Source organism: Anthonomus grandis, chromosome 1 (assembly GCF_022605725.1).
Source record: "Anthonomus grandis grandis chromosome 1, icAntGran1.3, whole genome shotgun sequence".
Classification (NCBI taxonomy): Eukaryota; Metazoa; Arthropoda; class Insecta; order Coleoptera; family Curculionidae; genus Anthonomus; species Anthonomus grandis.
This window is the reverse complement of record NC_065546.1, coordinates 5,707,431-5,725,924: the sequence shown is the minus strand read 5'-3', so window position 1 is coordinate 5,725,924 and position 18,494 is coordinate 5,707,431. Positions and strand designations below refer to the sequence as shown.

Sequence of the window (18,494 nt, the reverse complement as noted above, 5' to 3'; positions counted from 1 at the left end):
TTTATTAAAGAAACGTTCCCAATTTAACTTAATAATTATTGAATAACATTTACTAATAAAATACAAATTTAAAATTTTTCTCTGTTTTCATAATGGTAGTTAGAAATAATCTTAGCAGCTGTCAAAAATTTTAAATTAATAAACATAAGATGAAATAAAATAAAAATTTAATAACTAATACCACAAGCTATAGTCAATACAGATAGCGAAGCCTTAGCAAATAAATTCCATTCTACTCAACCATTCATACTTTCATACATCTGATCTAAATAAAAACATCAATTCCTCTTTTGTATAGAGGAGAAAAAAATAAAAAACATAAAAATTCTATATAAAAAAGCACCTGACACATTCACTGTGTTTTATATTATGTCACTATAATTAAGTAAAGCTGAATTTATTAAAGTTGAAGAGGCTCAATTCATCGGGATATGAAATTAATCGAGCTTATTGCATCGTAAAAAAATATCTAGTATTAAAAACAGTGCGAAACTGGAGCATTGAAAATTTCATCTTATTTCTTATAACTGAAATGTGTATAGGTCAGTTCAGAGCTCAATTAGAACCTTTGATGTGCCGCGTATAGTCCGTGTGCCGGTGTCGCTTGTATACCGGTGTGAAGTCAGCAGCCAATTTTTGGCAGCCAAAAGTTTCAGCAGCCAATTTGATTTTGCGTGAAGTTAGCAGCTATTTTTTGGCAGCCAAAATTTTATGTACAAACCTACTGCCTGAGGTAAAATACAATGTCTTTTTATCTTTTAAGGATTGGCGGTATTTTAACCCCAACCACTTCGCACCCGTTTGGCGGGTATCTTATGCATAAATGCATTTTAAATAACAACGCATCTACTAAATTATCAGAAATAGATCGAGTTGTACAATAATATTAGGCACACATACTCCCTAATTAATAACAAATTCTCATATACCATCCATTACCCCTTACCGCCCGTCAGAGGGGTGGTTCACCCTTATGAATTTATAAATAATTTTTTCAATCAGAAAGCAACTCGATTTCCTTCTGATAGAAAAAAAATATTATTTATAAATTGTATACAGGGTGTTAGTGCATTAGCCATTAGTGCGGTAACGGACGATAGCTCCTTACACAGTGATACAAAAAAAAAATTTTTATACAAAGTTACTTTACTGTCTAAGGTGCATAACATAAAAATATTTTTGGATATACAGGGTGATTCATAAACGTGATATGATGCACAACTTTTTTAATTTAAATGGAACACCCTATATTTTATTGCATTTTTGGATTGCCTTAAAAATTCTGCATATCTTTTATCAAGCATCATCTGTACCAAAACTTACCCGTTTGTGAGATATTTAATATTTTATCAAGAAATCGACGTTTGCACGTCTCCACAAAAACAAAAATATTTCACTCATTTGGGATCCTACAAGCCAAATCTTTTGTAGGTTGTTAGTGCATACTTACACTTACTTTATGGTCCTATGAGAATTTCATAATATTCTACAGGGTGTTCGCAATACTCTATCCAAAACCAAAAAATATAAACAACCATATCTTATTTTTTTGAAATAGAATGACCCATATTTTTTTATCTTAAAATGTTCACAATGTGATAAGCTTTCTTTTTTGTTAAGCATGTCCTATACCTATCTGTAATAGTTATCGAGTTTTTTACACTTTTTCCTAATTTCGCCCTTAAAATCCACAATAGTCGCGTTTTAATTTAAAAGAAGTTTGCTTAATTGGCCATGGAAATAACAATTGCACAAAAATCAAGCAATTACTTTGACAGAAGATTTAATGTTGTCAGTTTATCACTAAAGCGAAACATTTTTGCATAAAAATAAATTTTTCGAAAGAGGATATGGTGAAAATGATTTACTGTTTCAACTGTTTGGATGCAATTGAGGTAACTTTACTGTTTATTGGCAAGCACAGTTAGATAATTCAAAAATCCACTGCTAACAGAATCACATGTTTTTATGTAGGTACCTACAGATTATGCAAGAATTATCTGATAAAGATTTGGCTAAACGTTTAAAGACGTTTGAAAAAAACAATTTATTAAACCTTAAACTTTAAAAATAGTAAACGAAACGGTTTGAAAAGCATTTTTAAATTTGGCATTTTATTAAATTACAACAAATTTATTGATACTAAAATGTACAGAAAAGAAATTTCGTTTAAAATTTACCAAATAATAAAATCTTAAAACTAATCGAAAAATCAACAAAAAAATATTCCTTAAATAAAAAAAATTAAAATTGTGAACAATAACAACAACAAATGACTAAACCAAAAAGGTACATACATTAAACTATAAATAATGTTCTACATATCCACCCTGGTGTTGATCACACAAGCGAATTCGTTTAACAAAAGAACTGCTTACTTTCTGTAACATTTCTCTAGTTACTTCTTAAAAAACATTCAGAATTCTTTGCTTCATGTCGTTTTTGGTGGTAACAGGCCTTTGATAAACCCGATTTTTCACAAACCCCCACAAGAAGAAATCGAGTTTTGTGAGGTCAGGAGATCTGGCCGGCCAAGCAACTGGTCCTCTCCTGCCAATCCATTTATTTTGAAAATGGTCATTTAGATGGGCCCTCACAACACGGCTAAAATAAGGAGGCGCTCCATCTAATTGTAGCCACATTCGTCTTACTTTTTGTAATGGTAAATCATCCAGCTCTTTCGAATTCATTTTGCAAAAAATGTAGAAAGTTCTGACCGTTCACTGCCCCATCAAAGAAATATGGTCCAAGAAGCTTTGTCCCAATGATACCAGCCCATACATTAAGTGACCATCTATGTTGATGATCCAGTGGTATCACATGCCTTGGATTTACATCGTTGTAATAATGGAAGTCAAAAAAGTCCTGTTGCAGTTGGATTTGATGCAAAGCCCAGCGGCAAAAGTTTCGGCGATTAGCAAAATCTTGATCGCTTAATTCTTGTACAAGCTGTACGTGATATGGATGAAATTTATGTTTCCGGGTGATTCTATTAACAGTGGATTTTTTAATGTCCAACTGCCTTTCAATTTGTCTACAAGAGACAAGAGACATGCGGATTTTCTACTAGGGCTTGCATACCAAGAATTTCATTTTGTGGATTTGCCCCTGTTTTTTGTCTTTGTGACATTTCATAATTTAAATTTCCAGTTCTCACAAATCTCTCCTTTAGTCTTTCAAATGCCAATCGATTTGGATGTCGTTCCGCATCCGGATATCTCTGTGCATAAACTCTACTTGCCAGTAAACAATTTTTCTCACTTGCACCCAAACAGTAAATCATTTTCACCATATCCTCTTTCGAAAAATTAATTTTTAATGCAAAAATGTTTCGCTTTAGTTACAAACTGACAACACTAAATCTGCTGTCAAAGTAATTGCTTGGTTTTTGTGCAATTGTTATTTCCATGGCCAATAAAGCAAACTTCTTTCAAATTAAAACGCGACTATTGTGGATTTTAAAGGCGAAATTAGGAAAAAGTGTAAAAAACTCGATAACTATTACAAATAGGTATAGGACATATTTTTAAGATAAAAAAATATGGGTCATTCTATTTGAAAAAAATAAGATATGGTTGTTTACATTTTTTGGTTTTGGATAGAGTATTGTGAAAACCCTGTAGAATATTATCAAATTCTCATAGGACCATAAAGTAAGTGTAATTATGCACTTACAACCTACAAAAGATTTGGCTTGTAGGATCCCAAATGAGTGAATTATTTTTGTTTTTGTGGAGACGTGCAAACGTCGATTTTTTGATAAAATATTAAATATCTCACAAACGGGTAAGTTTTGGTATAGACGATGCTTGATAAAAGGTATGCAGAATTTTTAAAGCAATCCAAAAATGCAATCAAATAGGTGTTCCATTTAAATTAAAAAAAGTTGTGTTTCATATCACATTTATGAATCACTCTGTATATCCAAAAATATTTTTATGTTATGCACCTTAGATAGTAAAGTAACTTTGTATAAATTTTTTTTTTGTATCACTGTATAAGGAGCTATCGTCCGATATCGCACTAATGGGACACCCTGTATATATTGAAATAATATTTCCAAATTCCTAATCCTCAATGAGCTGAAGTATGCAAAATCCAAAAAACCATGTCAGCAGATTACTATGTGCTAATGAATATATTTGTTAAAATATCAGCCCTTTGCCAATAGACAAAGACTCACCCTGCGAAGTACAGATGTTGAAATTCAGCGCAACCACATCACAATGCCACCAAACTCAAATCGAAATTGATTACAACAAAGCTGAAAAACTAGACAAAGAAAAATGGATGTTAGTTATACCACAACCAATTGCAGCTACCCAAATTTGTGGTACCAACAAAGACAATATTCCCTTGAATGGCACCTACATACTGGAAATTGGCCCTGATTGTGAACTTCATGTTGGAAGCATAGCTATTAAAAATCACAGGGATTCTGAAACCCTCTACAAAAACATCGAACTGCCGCAATTGAACTTATCGCCGTCTACCAGTGAAGCCTTACCCATCAACCATTTAGAACTATAAGCTCCTTAGATCCAAATGAAGCTAAACTCATGCAGAAAATTGTCGAGATGCAACATAAAAAACTCGACCGTGCCATAAACCAACCCGTTTACTACCAGAGAACCAGTGTTTGGACCGTACTGCTGTATGTCCTTCTAGTAGCTATATTCAGCTACTCCATCATCCAGAAGCTAATCATACCCTGGCTACAGAACCAGAGAAGACATCAAGAAGAAGCTATGACGAAGTCTTGCTCAGAAATCGTCATATGACCTCGCTACTCCTGTTCCACCCGTAAGCTCGTTTCCTAGGAGGGAGGAGTTATGGACCATAGAACCCCTTACTAATGTATATATTCCTTTATTCTGCATAATAGGATTATCTGCTTATTTCACAAATAATATTAGTTTACTTTTAGGAGCAGATACACAAAATATAACCAGTTAGATTTTAGACAGTTAATAAGTTAGTCATAAGTCACGCTGTAACGTTCGAAATAAAATTTTTTAAAAAGCCTTTTTCGTGGTTCGCTATCATAACTAGCCTGAATTTTTTTCCGCATTCTTTTGATCAACACAGATATCCTGGGCGAACTGTATTATTTATTGTTATACCTGCTTAGTTATTTATAGTTGCTAAGGAAAATAAAGAATTTATTTTGCCGTCAGTTACATTTGTGACAGTCTTGGAAGAGTGAAAATTTTGAATGAAGATTTTACTTCCAAAATGGTTTACACACTAGCCGAAAGAGTGGAAATTATTCTAATTTATGGAGCCCAAAAACAATGTGCTCGGCAGGCAAACTGCCGTCACGTTTAACGCCAGACATCCGGAGAAGATAACTTCGCATAGGTATGTTTTGGACCTTGTTACTAAGTTTACTGAAACTGGATCTGTTGCAAATAAAAAACGTGATCATCGGCGAATTTGGGATGAAGCCGCTCAAGTTGAAATTTTGGGTCATTTTGGAATAAATCCTAATACTTCATTACGCAAAATTGTTGCTGCCAGTGGTATTTCATTAGGTTCTGTTCACACAGTTACCAAACTTCATAAATTTCATCCATTGAAAATGAAAATATTGCAAGAGTTAACCGAAGACGATTTCGATAGGCGAGTTGAATTTTGTGAAAAAATGACTGAAGCGATTAATGATAATACTATTCATTTAAAGAATATCTGCTTCAGCAATGAATGCACATTTTATCTAAATGGATTTGTTAATAGACATAACTGTAGATATTGGAGCAATGAAAATTCTCATGCATTTGTAGAAGGGCATACCCAGTACCCTCAAAAAATTAATGTATGGGCAGGCATTTTAGGAAATAAAGTGATTGGGCCATTATTTATTAACGGAAATTTAAATGGAGACATTTATTTGGATATGTTGGAAAATACCATCAATCCGCTTATCACTGAATTCATTGAAAACCAAATCGATGATGATGGAAACCCTATAGTTGATGAGGCTGAAATATATTTCCAGCAAGACGGCGCTCCTCCTCACTATGTTCTTCCCGTTCGGCAATGGCTAGACGACGAGTTTCCAGATAAATCATGGATAGGGCGAAGGGGGCCTATAGAATGGCCCGCTAGATCTCCTGATATAACGCCGTTAGACTTTTTTCTATGAGGTCATTTGAAATCTATTGTGTTTACTCCCCAACCTGAAAGTTTGAATGAACTTCGTCAACGCATCATCGACAGCTTCCATGATATCCCACAACATTTTTTTGAAAACGTCCGTCAGGAATTTGAACATCGCCTATATCATTGTTTGGCCAAAAACGGGCAACATTTTGAACACTTATTGAAATAAAAAGTGATATTTTCATGTTTTTGTTTTCTATCTGAACAAATTAAGATAAACACAGATTTTTCTAATTTTCTCGAAAACGAATAGACCGATTTAAAAAAATCAAACGCCAAAATAAAAGACTTTGAAAGACCTTTTAAACAAGCTATTACTTGATACCCCTTGGCGTTTAAAATTTTTAAGGGGATGACCCTGGGGGGCAGAGGGTGAAAGGGGGTGAAGTAATTTTAGGTTAGAAAGTTGTTCCCCTTGACAAACCTTTTACGTAATTCGGCTTTTTTTTTTAAACAGTAGTTTTCAATGGTTCCGTTTCCGTGGTGGGAAGTTTTCAAATGAACACCCTGTATAAAACATCAATTTGTTCACACATTCACAACCATGATATTGTTAAAAACCAAATAAATCACAATCATAATACAAAAGCAAGAGCAAAAGGTAACTTAATCATACCAAATAATTTCAAAAGTATTAACCTAAAATTTTTAGTTTATCTTGGGCCAAAAATGTATAATGTTCTACCACCTGAGTTTGCTAAAAAAAAATTAGCAAAGAATTCACAAATTATGTGCACAACAAAATATAATGTTTTCTCCTCATTTTTCTAGGAACTTAAGTAGGTATTATAATATAGTCCTTTTTCATAGATTGTTAAGTGTGTGTTAATAGATAAGGTATTGTAGTATTTAAGGTTATTAAATTTATTTGTTTAGGTAAAAATAACAATCACAAACTATAACTAACGCACACAGGTGTATATTTCACACTTAGGCGTTACAACAACTTGAATTTGTAATAGTGGTCAGGCAAAAAATTCGCAGTTTCTAGTAAATTAGTTAAAAAATCAATAAATGGTAGGGTATCAAGGTTTACCTCCAAATAAATAAATAAATATGACATTAAAAGCAAAGTTTCTAAAAACAAAATCCCTGCAGATCAGCCTGAATATCCCACTTGCTTAAAATTTTATACTTAACCAAAGTTTACTGAATAAAATACTATTATTTTATAATACTAGTATTTTATTTAGTAAACTTTGACTTAACTTATTAATAATTACCTTAATTATGCTTTCTTTAATTTGCTCCTACGCCCAGCAACGTATGTACGTATGTCCCTAATGATATGACCCTCATATCTAAATTTCTCCTTTGCCCTTAAGGGTGCGCTTTTTTGAAGTAGGTGCGTTAAATGTGTGGTAATATATGAAGAACGGGTAAAAAGCTTTTTACGAAATTAGAAACCTCGCCTGCTAATGGCTGTACAAAAATTATTTTCATTTTTGTTTACTGCTAAGGCTTAATTAATTATATGTATGTCCTTGGGTTCATGTGAAATATTTACCTAGTCAAATATTTAAATATAAAAATAGCTTAATATCAGCTTAATGGTTAGATTTAGACTACTTTTTATAAAACCTTAGTTGGTTTAGTAAACTTTTCAAAGAAAGTCATATATTGCTAATCCTGTTTTATAAAAAGCCTGCCTCGCTATTTTCCTCTAAAATGAATTCTTTTAAGTGGGCATATCAAAGGTGTTTTTCTTTAAGAAGTAATTCATATTCATAGCCAGAGTTAAAGTATTTTTGGAAAAATCTATTTAACTGATGGACCAGATTTTGTGGGTGCCTGAAACATCTGTCTGCGTTTGTTTATATAATTTAAATTTATGACATAGCTTGAAAATTATTTAAATGTATAATAGGTGTAGCCATGGGAAGAGGGAAGACTGACGAAAATGTAACTGGTTGGAGTAATATTTTAGAAAATTTACGTCAAAAATTAAAAGAAATAGAAACCTAAATCTGAGCAGTTCACCAATTTTATTATTTTAGAATTATGAAATAAGTTTACCTATATTATTCATGTTTTACCCAGTAGGATCAAAGAATTACTCTCTTCATTCACAAGCTGAGGAAATTTAAACAGCAAATTTATTTGTCAAATATTTTGTAGGTATTTTTCTCTCTCTATATTATTTCACTATAACCCAGATAATTCTCGAATAAAGAAAAATAATAAACCTCTTAAAAGCAATTTAACTCCGACATTAAGCAAATGGCTTATTAGCAAAACCGTTTCTTCCACCAGTTTATAATAAAACTGAAATTGCTTTCTGCAGATACGTAAGTATATCAATTATAATATGAAAACGATTAATGGATTCCTTATTTAATAAAATTGAAAATTGGCAGGCAAATTAGCAAAGATACAGGTGAAAACGTGTTGCTGCCGCAGGTCGAATTGTTGTTATCGTTTCAAACCAAGTAAGACTAATAATGGTGTAACATTTATTACTAGTCATTGTTAGCATTTCAAACAGGTTCATCGAAATTTATCGAATTCCTGACCCACCCACAAGTCACCAAACCGTGAAAAAATGCATTATTACCTCCTATGTTATATGAATTTTACTTACAGTATATACCCAGAACGTGCATTAATCGTATAAAATAGTCAGGAATAATAGGTCCGATTCATGTTAAAATCAATAAGCAATACAATATTCCACCTATACAGGGTGTCTCTAAAAGGTCTGTACAAAATCCTAGGACGTATTCCTGAGGTCAAAATAAGCCGATTTAAAACAACTTACTTTAGTGCAAAGTTGCTTCCTTTTTTAATTATAGGGTGTTAAATTAGAAAAATAAAAATCGATTTTATTTAATTTTTTAACATTTTGCGACATACTACTTTGAAAATTGATTGCTACCTAGGGGTTTTTTGGTACGAAAAACTCGAAAATGCGCATCTTTTTACTGTGGCTGATAGAGAGCGCTCCATACTGCACTGTTGATGGTGTAAAATGCCCATAACATTTTTGCAAGTGTGGTTTTTATTTTTTTTGTAATCGAAACAATTTTCCTAAAGCTTTTGAGTAAAAACGGTACTCTTGTTATAACCCGCTAAAATTAACCGTTACCAAGATATTTCGTGTTTTAGGTTTTGATGCCGCACCGGAATAATAAAAAATTGGAATGAAATTTTTTGTGTTGTACTTTTAGCGTAGTTTGCATGAAGATTTTTTTAATTTAATGAGAAACAATAATTTTCTTAACTTTTAACAATTATTCAAAATGACCTCTGTCAACATGAATACCTACACATATTAAAACGGCGTAAAAAAGTTAAAAATATGTCCTAGGATTGTGTACAGATTTTTTAGAGAAATACCTTGTCTAAGTTACATTTTGCCTTTTATAAAACAACCATGACATTTATATTAAGTATGAGTCCAAACACCTTTAAAATTATATTTAGATTTATGTTTGTAGACAGGTATAGGGTAAACTGCAGGAGTAGAATTATATTTTGCTTGGATAATGTTATAATTTGCATAACACAATCTGGCATTGGGCCAGATATAACAGAAATGCATTTTTGGAGGCCGCATTTACTGTATCTTGTGTTGGCAAGGCATTACATTATATTATTGTATACAGGGTGTGCCAACAAGGTGTACGGCTAAGATAGCGTCTTAACTATACGAGGTAGAGCAAAAAGTTCTACAGCAAAGTTGTAGGGTTGACACGAACTAAAAATATTTTTATGTATACTGGGTGTGTCACAAAAAAGTTACTATAACATGATTTTTTTTAAATGCATGGTATGCCTTGTATATTATGGTACTAAAATGTGAGGCAAAAAGAGTACTTTACTTTGGTATAACGTTTTTAAAATTTCTGTGCGGCGTTGCAACGTAATTAATTTTTTTGTGTTATTTTTTGCCTTATAGAGGGTTCGTTTAAAAAATCATAATTAACTTAAATTTTATTCCGCGCCTATGAAACTTGTACCACAGTTAGTCTAGGGTACCTCTTCTAGGCTGACTATGATAATTTGTAATTTTTTAATACAGGGTGTTTTTAAAGAACTTTCAAACTTGCTAAAATTAAATACGCAATATCTCAAATTTTTCAAATGGAAATATTCCCTGTATATTTTTATCTAATTAAGTTTGTCCCTGAAATACCTTCATATTTTATTTAATATGTCCTATAGCTAAACCAAGTACTTTTTGAGATATTTTAACTTTTCTGTAAAATACTATGCATAAAACGGGTATTCTTTAAGTTTTGATCAAAATTGCTTAGGTTTAAATGTCAAATAATAATTATCAGATTATTAGTTTTATGACAGCAGTAGACAAGATCAATGTTTTTTCTTCAAAAACCATTTTAGAAATTATTATCAGTGAGTTAATTAATTGATTTTTAATTTTTATTGTTCATTTTGTAATCAATATGAATTTTTCTCATGAGGAATTTGTTGATATGATATATGCCCTTGGAGCTGCTGAAAGAAATAGCCTTTTGGCATCTAGAATTTATGTGCAACTTTATCCTAAAAGGAGACATCCCCAAGCACAAGTGTTTCAAAAAGTAAAAGAAAGATTTGAGAGAACAGGAAGTGTAATTTATGAAAACATAAACGGGTGAAGCCAGTTACAAATGAGGAAAACAGGATGACAGTAGCTTTAAGTGTTGTTGAAGATCCTCATAAAAGCATTAGGCAGCTTGCTAAAGAAGTACCCTTTAGTGCAACATCAATATCTCGCATGCTTCGAAGCGAAAAATTCCATCCTTACCATATTCAATTGTTGCAGGAATTACTTCCGCAGGATTATGAAAGAAGAATGGCTTTCTGTCAGTGGGCGCAAAATAAGATTCGTCAGCCTGAATTTTTTAATTTTGTGCTTTTTTCAGATGAAGCTATATTTCATAATAATGGCAGTGTTATAATAAACATAATTTTCATTATTACGAAACCAACAATCCATTCTTCCCCCGAGAAATTCATCATCAACATAGATGGTCGCTTAATGTTTGCAAGCAACCTGCAAGCTTTAAATTTAAATCTCCCGCCTTATACTGAGTTTTCTTGACACGATTCAGTCTGTATTGCGATTTCCTGCAATATCGATTATTCATATTTGTACCTCAAATAGGTTCCAATGGCTGCGAAGGATGCGCTGTAGTCGCATCGTAAACGTGATGCCATCAGGTTTACATGTGATTAACTTCTCTCCTTATTTTACTTTATTCGTTTTACAATCATTTAAATAGGAGGTGTATGGCAATTGCTTGTATGCTAGTTTCTAATCCTAAGAGTCCACAAGATTTACACCCAGTCAATTTATTAAGTGTAATCTCCAAAGTTCTGGAGAGAATGGTCTATATACAGTTTGCTACTTACCTGACATTCAACAATATACTTCCTCCTTAGCAACCAGGATTTAGGACTGGTCACAGCACAACTAGTGCACTCTTGAATATTACTGATAATATAATTTGACCACTGGGCGAAAAAACTGTCTATTGAAAAGTTAGTAGGGGAAGTATTTTCTCCACAAATCTGTTATTATGGTGTCTCTTGATTACTCAAAGGCTTTTGATGTAGTAGAGTATGTGCCATGACTTACTAATTATTGCAAAACTGGCGTATTATGGGTGCAATGATATAGTTTTGTCTTTTTTTTAAAACATATCTGTGGAATTGTACACAAAGAGTATGCATGCATGCCAACTTTTCTGAGTCAAAACATATAGATAAATTTCTCCTCCAACAATGAGAGTCCTAAGTATAATTTTCGGAGGGCTAATTTTCCCTATCTTTACCAGCTTATCTCTGATGTGGATTGGACTTTTATAGGCACCCAGTCAGATGTTAATGAGGCAGTTAAAACCTTTTATGACAAAATCCATGAAATTTTTTGTCTAGCTGTTCCTCGTTTTCGACCCTCTAATAGTAAATACTCATATCCTGTGTGGTACACTCATGAAATTAGGAAATTATTAAAATTAAAGTCTAGGCTACATAGGCGATGGCTTCATACATGGTGCTCTGCTGCTTATGAGGATTTTAGAGCTGCTAGGAGGGTAGTAAAAACAAAAATGGATCTTGCTTATCACGAGTATATATCCAGGACTGAGTCAGCTATTCGGAGTGATCCAAAGCAATTCTGGAGGTTCATTCACCTTAAACAAAAACAACTCTCGCATTCCAGGTTCTATGAGCTATGAAGATACCATTGTTGTGGGTCCTAAAAGTATTGTAAATGCTTTTTCTGATTTTTTCAGGAGTGTTTATGTTGAGTCCTCTATTGCTCAGCCCAAAGAATCTGATACATATGGTTCAGACAACATTTTGGTCCAATCTTTTGTTGAGGCAGATGTAAGAAAAGCTTTACAGAAGTTAAGAAACAAAGAAACTGCGGGTCCTGACCAAATACCTTCATTTCTTTTGCGTGACTGTGCATCGGCCCTGGCTGTACTACTCTTACAAATCTTCAACTTATCACTCAAGACCAATACATTTCCGGAAGAGTGGAAAAAGGCTAAAATATGTCCAGTGTTTAAGAGTGGCGACCATGGCAGAATAGAGAACTACAGACTGGTGTCAATTCTCTCTAATTTTTCGAAGGCCATTGAGATATGTGTGCATGATAAATTGTCTCCTCAAATTAAGCACATAATTACAGAAAAGCAGCATGGTTTCTTTCAGAGAAGATCTACTATCACTAATATGGCTTGTTTCTTGGAAACAGCATATCTAGCTATAAATCAGAAAAGCCAGTTGGATGTGCTGTACACAGACTACTCGAAGGATCACGGTTTGCTGGCACGGAAGCTGGCTTTAGCTGGATTTCATCCTTGTCTGGTGGAGTTCTTCATCTCATATCTGACTGGCAGGCTTCAGTATGTTGAATTTAATGGTTTTGGGTCTGAGTATAACGTGGCTTCGAGTGGTGCGCACCAAGGCAGTAACCTCGCCCCAATGCTGTTCAATCTATTTATTAATGATTTAGTTGATTGTATGGAGAGTTTCTGTCTTTTATTCGCTGATGATCTGAAGTTGTTTCATATCATTCGTACTATGCTGGACTGCCTGAAGCTGCAAGAGGACATGAACAGGGTCTTTGAATGGTGTGAAAGAAATAAACTACCCCTAAACTGTGACAAATGTAAAAAAATGACAATTTCCATTCTTCATGAAGAGATTTTATACCCATATATATTAAGTGGTTCTCAGTTGCTAGACTGTTCTTCAGTGAAGGATTTGGGCATTGAAGTAGATAAGAGGCTCACATTCAACCAGCATGTAGCACAGGTCACTGGTTCAGCCTTAAAATCCCTCGGGTTTATAGTAAGGTCCACTTCTCAATTTAAGAATATATCCAGCTTGACTGTATTGTACAATTCATTAGTAAAGTCTAAACTAATGTATGGCTCTATGTTGTGGTTCCCCATCTATGATGTTCATGTTAAGAGACTGGAGTATGTACAGCGCAGATTCTTAAAGTTACTTTCTGTTAAGTTGGATGGAGTATATCCAGTAAGAGGTGTGGAACAGGAGTGCCTGCTGAATAGATTCAACTATTTGTCACTAAAGCAAAATACTATTCTCTCTAGTCAGATATTTTTATATATACTTTGCAATAATAAAATTGATTGTTCTGAGCTCTTAGAGAGGCTACCTCTATTTGTTCCTCCTGCCAATACAAGGAGGCACCATATATTTTATCCCTCTCTTAACTTAACAAATCTGTCCAGCAAAGCTCCACTGTGCCGTGCTTGTACATGGTATAATCAGATGAATGCTATAGATGTCGACATCTTTAGCAGCACTGAATATGTTTTTAAAAAAAGGATGTGTTCCTCTCTTAATTTGAATGATACCTGATTATTTTTCTGTGATTGTTATCATTTGGTTAGTGTGTCTTTATTCTTACAATTATGCTATTGTTTTAAATTTTAAATTTAGTTATCACTCTATATTGAATTTTATATTATTTTTTTTGTACTACTTATTTAAGGTGCTTATAACTTGTATTGTTTTAATTTTAATTATTTCGATTGTCTTGTAATTGGGAATTTTCCTGTTGGATAATAAACTATTTGAATTTGAATTAATGAATCTGAATGTCTGCATTGAAAAAACATGGCAATTTCATTTTGGGTTTGCAACTGGTACCCAAATCCAATATAATGACACTGATTTGATAGGCCCTAACTTGCTTCTTAAATATTTTATGCCATAAATTTTATATTTATTAAGTAAAAACTATTCATTTGTTACTTATGTATACTTTTTGGAATTTCATCTAGAATCTAAATATTGATTAATATATAAGGTATTTAATTTTAAATAAAAAAGTTGATATTGGCTCAAGTCTAGAAGCTTGCTTTAGGTCTAAAAATACTGATAATTCTTTGGGTTTGAGAAAATATTTGCTATTTAGGAAAATGGGGATGATTTATGTTAATAAAAATATTAATTAATTAATAAAGATTAGTTATGTATTTAGAATTTAACTATTGTCAGGCTATATAAGCCTTAACCTCAAAAAAACATTGAAAATCTAGATCTGGAAAATATGTTGTAAAAGTGTAATTAAGCGAACATACAACACAAATCTCTTGTACTTTCCATGGTTTGGTAGAGGCAAGATGATTTAAATTTATATTTTCTTATAAGGTCTGGGATGACTGTTGTTTATAGTAATTACATGTAGGTATCTCTCTAATTTATAGTAAATAGATTTTTATATCCATTCACTTTATTTACATTACAAAATTCTAACACTTTAAACTTTTAACACTTTTTTAAGTCTTGGGTGTTTGCCTTTCAGGCAGAATTTTATTGCAACATAAAACATCTCTGTGGATTCCACTAATATTAACTGTTATAATTTTAAAACTGTGTATATTATTTTTACCACGATAAACAAACAATCAAATGGTTATGGTTCCATTGTAAAATTGGAAAGTTGTTGGAGTTGAGAAATGTCAATTGCGTAAATAATTCACATTGTTTAAATAACTGCAAAATCACTTTTGGTCAAGACAAGATTTTCTGCATACACACCATATTGCAATAAGGAAGAAATTGCAAAACCCTAAATAAATGTAACTGCTGAAGTTGATGAAATACCACAGGAACCAAAACTAGTGTTTTCCTTTCACTTCATTTTTTCAAGATCTCTGCTAGGTGTAACCTTCTCTAATAAGTACTCTTTTGAATAGGTGTAGGAGTGCTTATTTATTTACAAATACCTGATAGTAAAATCTAAAATATAAACAATTTTAAATTTGATTTGTGGCTTTTCTTTTTCAATGTCTTTATATTATTTACGCACACATATTCATTTAATCAGAGAGTAATTTTCATATAACAATCTCCATTTTTCTATTAAGATCATTATATCAAGGTAATGCAACATAACTTCCTTTAATAATAATTATATAAAAAAAATTCCCAAGTTACTTCACACCGAAGTCAATTTGAAATTGGAAGTGTAAAAGAACACAAACCTGTTTCCCAGTCCTAGGCAGGGTTTCCATATTAGTCCCGTTGACAACCGGCGCCTTTTCGCTATTAATCGCCCCATTTGGGGCACTACCGTTGCCCAAAGCCATCGCTCAATTTGAAAACAAACACTAAACAACGTCCCCAATCAATTTTAGAGCATTTTAAAACCACAGTGTTATACGGAAATATCGAAATATAGAGCACCACATACGCCCGACACGCACTCGCATCAGGACAATTTCATCTGAATCGGAATGGGCACAGAAAAATTGAAAAAAAAAGCAATTTACTGTTTTAAAATGGCGGATGCCCCGGAATGACGGATGACATTACTACTTGAGGTTAGTATTTGCCAGGGCCATATATACATATATAAATGGCGCCATCTGTTGGTGTGAAACTTTTTTAAGTTACAAGAATATTGTAGGAAGCTGTTATACATTTAGCCAACGACCAACAGATGTTAGCGAGAAGGTTATAACCACAAAACTATCGAGAAGTGATGGTTGCATACAAACTGATTCTTCTGAGGATACTGTTAAAGCCACAGAACACAAATATAGAGAAATGCGTGTTGCCTAATGAACAGACAGAAATTCTGTTGACAGCTTTATTGACGTTGTTGACAAAGACGGGGGCAACCATCTTGGGTGGCGTGTGGCGGAAAATTTAAGCCTGATCTATTGCCTGATATTTAGATTTGAAGTAATTTGTAGAATTACAAAAGTTGATGCGTTAACTGACGAGTGATGAGATATATTTAAATAGAATTTTATTTTATTTAAAAAAAACAATATGCTATCGGTTTAGAAATACCCGCATTTAATTAAAATCTTTAATGCTGAGAAAAAATGAAAATATTTTATCTCAGACATCCCTCATCACTTCAATCAAGAATTAACACATCAACTAAAATATTATTTAATTTAAATTTGTTTATTTAGCTATAGATACTTACCAAAAATTATAAATTGGCACGATAGATATGGGACCAAATTTTAAATTAAAAAAAAAAACTAAATTGTCTCTTAAATGTTTTATTTTAAGATGAATTAAAATAAATTTAACAAAGGATTTTAAAATGCATAAAAAAAAGTTACAATATAAATTAAATACTCCAAACTGTAAGTATGGTTTAATAAGACCTTTTATGTAAAATATAGAATTTTTACAGGTATAAAGCATATTTTAACTGAAAATCCTAATTTCTGGAGTTTCAGAAAAAATTACCTGCTTTTTTTTGTTTCCATAAGTGTATAAAACATTATAAGAAATATGTAACAAACATACCTAAATAAAAAATTAAACATATATATTTTTTAACCATCTATACAATTGTAAAAAAATAATATATATCCACATATTATGGAAAACATAAACTCTTATAAAGACAGAAACTGAACCTATCTCTTGAAATAAATTTGGCTTCTCATTGTAAATAAGTTAATTAATAATGACTAGATATAACACAAATACATATGTACAAGTTAATATGCATGTTTTTTCCATTTTATTTTTTTAGTATTATAAGCAAATTAAAACAAAATATGACTTTTGATTGTTGGTTAGTCACAATCGGGTAAAGATGTCACAAGTCAGTGGGGTTGTCTCCAGTAAGTATGGAACATGAAACTTAAGAAAACAGATTAAGACTGTGTATTGTGTATACAATATTCTTTTAAAATAAAATACATAAGTTTTTATTATTAGTATAACTATTACTTTAACTATTGATTATCACAATTAGTTATGATTACAATTAAGGTTCTAAATAATACTTTAAAGGATTTTATATTAGTCTATAATTTTGCTTTAAGCTAATAACATGATTTAAATTATGGGTCAGTAAATAAAATAGGACTGTAAAAAGCATAGCATTTAGTATCAAAATGTCTCAGGTAATTTAGGTATTTTAAAAAATATCATTAGCTAAAAAGTTAAAAAACAAAATTATTCTGATTGTGTATCATGAGTATTAAATGACGATATTCAAGATTTTTGATTTCTTGAAAACATTTTAGATTGTCGAAACTTTTTCTGTTTTCTAGAATGACCAACACTTAAATATTGTTGTAGTTTTGAAGTTCACTTTTGATTTCATCCTTTAAATATTTATAAACCAACCAAAACTTTTTCTCTAAATTGACTAAATGACCATGGTTATATATAAATGTATATAACTTAAGGTGGATTAAGTCGATTAGAAAAATCAGTTTTTTGTAAGGATATGTCAATCTGGATGTGTCATTATTTTCTTTAAATTGAACAAATAGGTGTTGTGTTTCTACTCCATGTGAATATCATTTGGTTCTTGAGTAGAAAGAACCAAAAAAGTGATTGGAGCAAACTCAATAATTGGTGACATTTTTAGTCGGACTTTCATGACAGACAAGATTTTTGTAAGGATGGATTCAATGGAAATTAAAAAAATCTATGATTTCTGTGACTGTCTGGGCAATTCCTAATATACAAACTAGTGAAAAGTATAAATAAAGAATATTTGCATGTGTATCTTAATCTAGATGAAGACAAGGAAAAGGAAATACTTGATATTTTCCCAGTGAAGGTTCAAGAATTAAAACTGAATTGTAAAAAAGAAGTTAAATTGAGAACAGTGACATAGATATGTCCAAAATCGGATTAAATCTATACTTATATCCTGGAAAATGATAATACAACAAGATAGGTACAGCTAAACGTTATTAGAAAACACTTAGGTATGTCATAATTGAAATTTACCTGTCTCCTGCTCTATGTAGTTGCACGATGATTCGATCAGTGTTGCCAGGTCCAAAATTTTTACTTCCCTAGAAGAATCTGAAAAAATTCCCTAGATTTTCCCTAGATATATAATTAGC

At 32.1% G+C, this 18,494-nt stretch overlaps 1 protein-coding gene across 9 annotated transcripts in view; it reads right to left on the bottom strand.

The window, feature by feature from the left end:
* Nucleotides 1-15,933, bottom strand: part of LOC126736209 (ankyrin-3-like) — a 231,734-nt gene extending 215,801 nt beyond the window's left edge. For 3 of the 9 annotated variants that reach the window (XR_007660632.1, XR_007660633.1, XR_007660641.1), the window contains exon 1: nt 15,639-15,930. Coding sequence is in view for 5 of the 9 variants with exons in the window: in XM_050440509.1 (XP_050296466.1) it covers nt 15,639-15,743 (105 nt within the window). In the remaining 4 variants the exon portion in view is untranslated. Of the gene's footprint in view, nt 1-15,638 lie in introns of all 9 variants that reach the window. The other 6 variants (XM_050440485.1, XM_050440500.1, XM_050440494.1 and 3 more) reach the window with 4 other exon arrangements.
* Between the last annotated feature and the right edge of the window lie 2,561 nt (nt 15,934-18,494).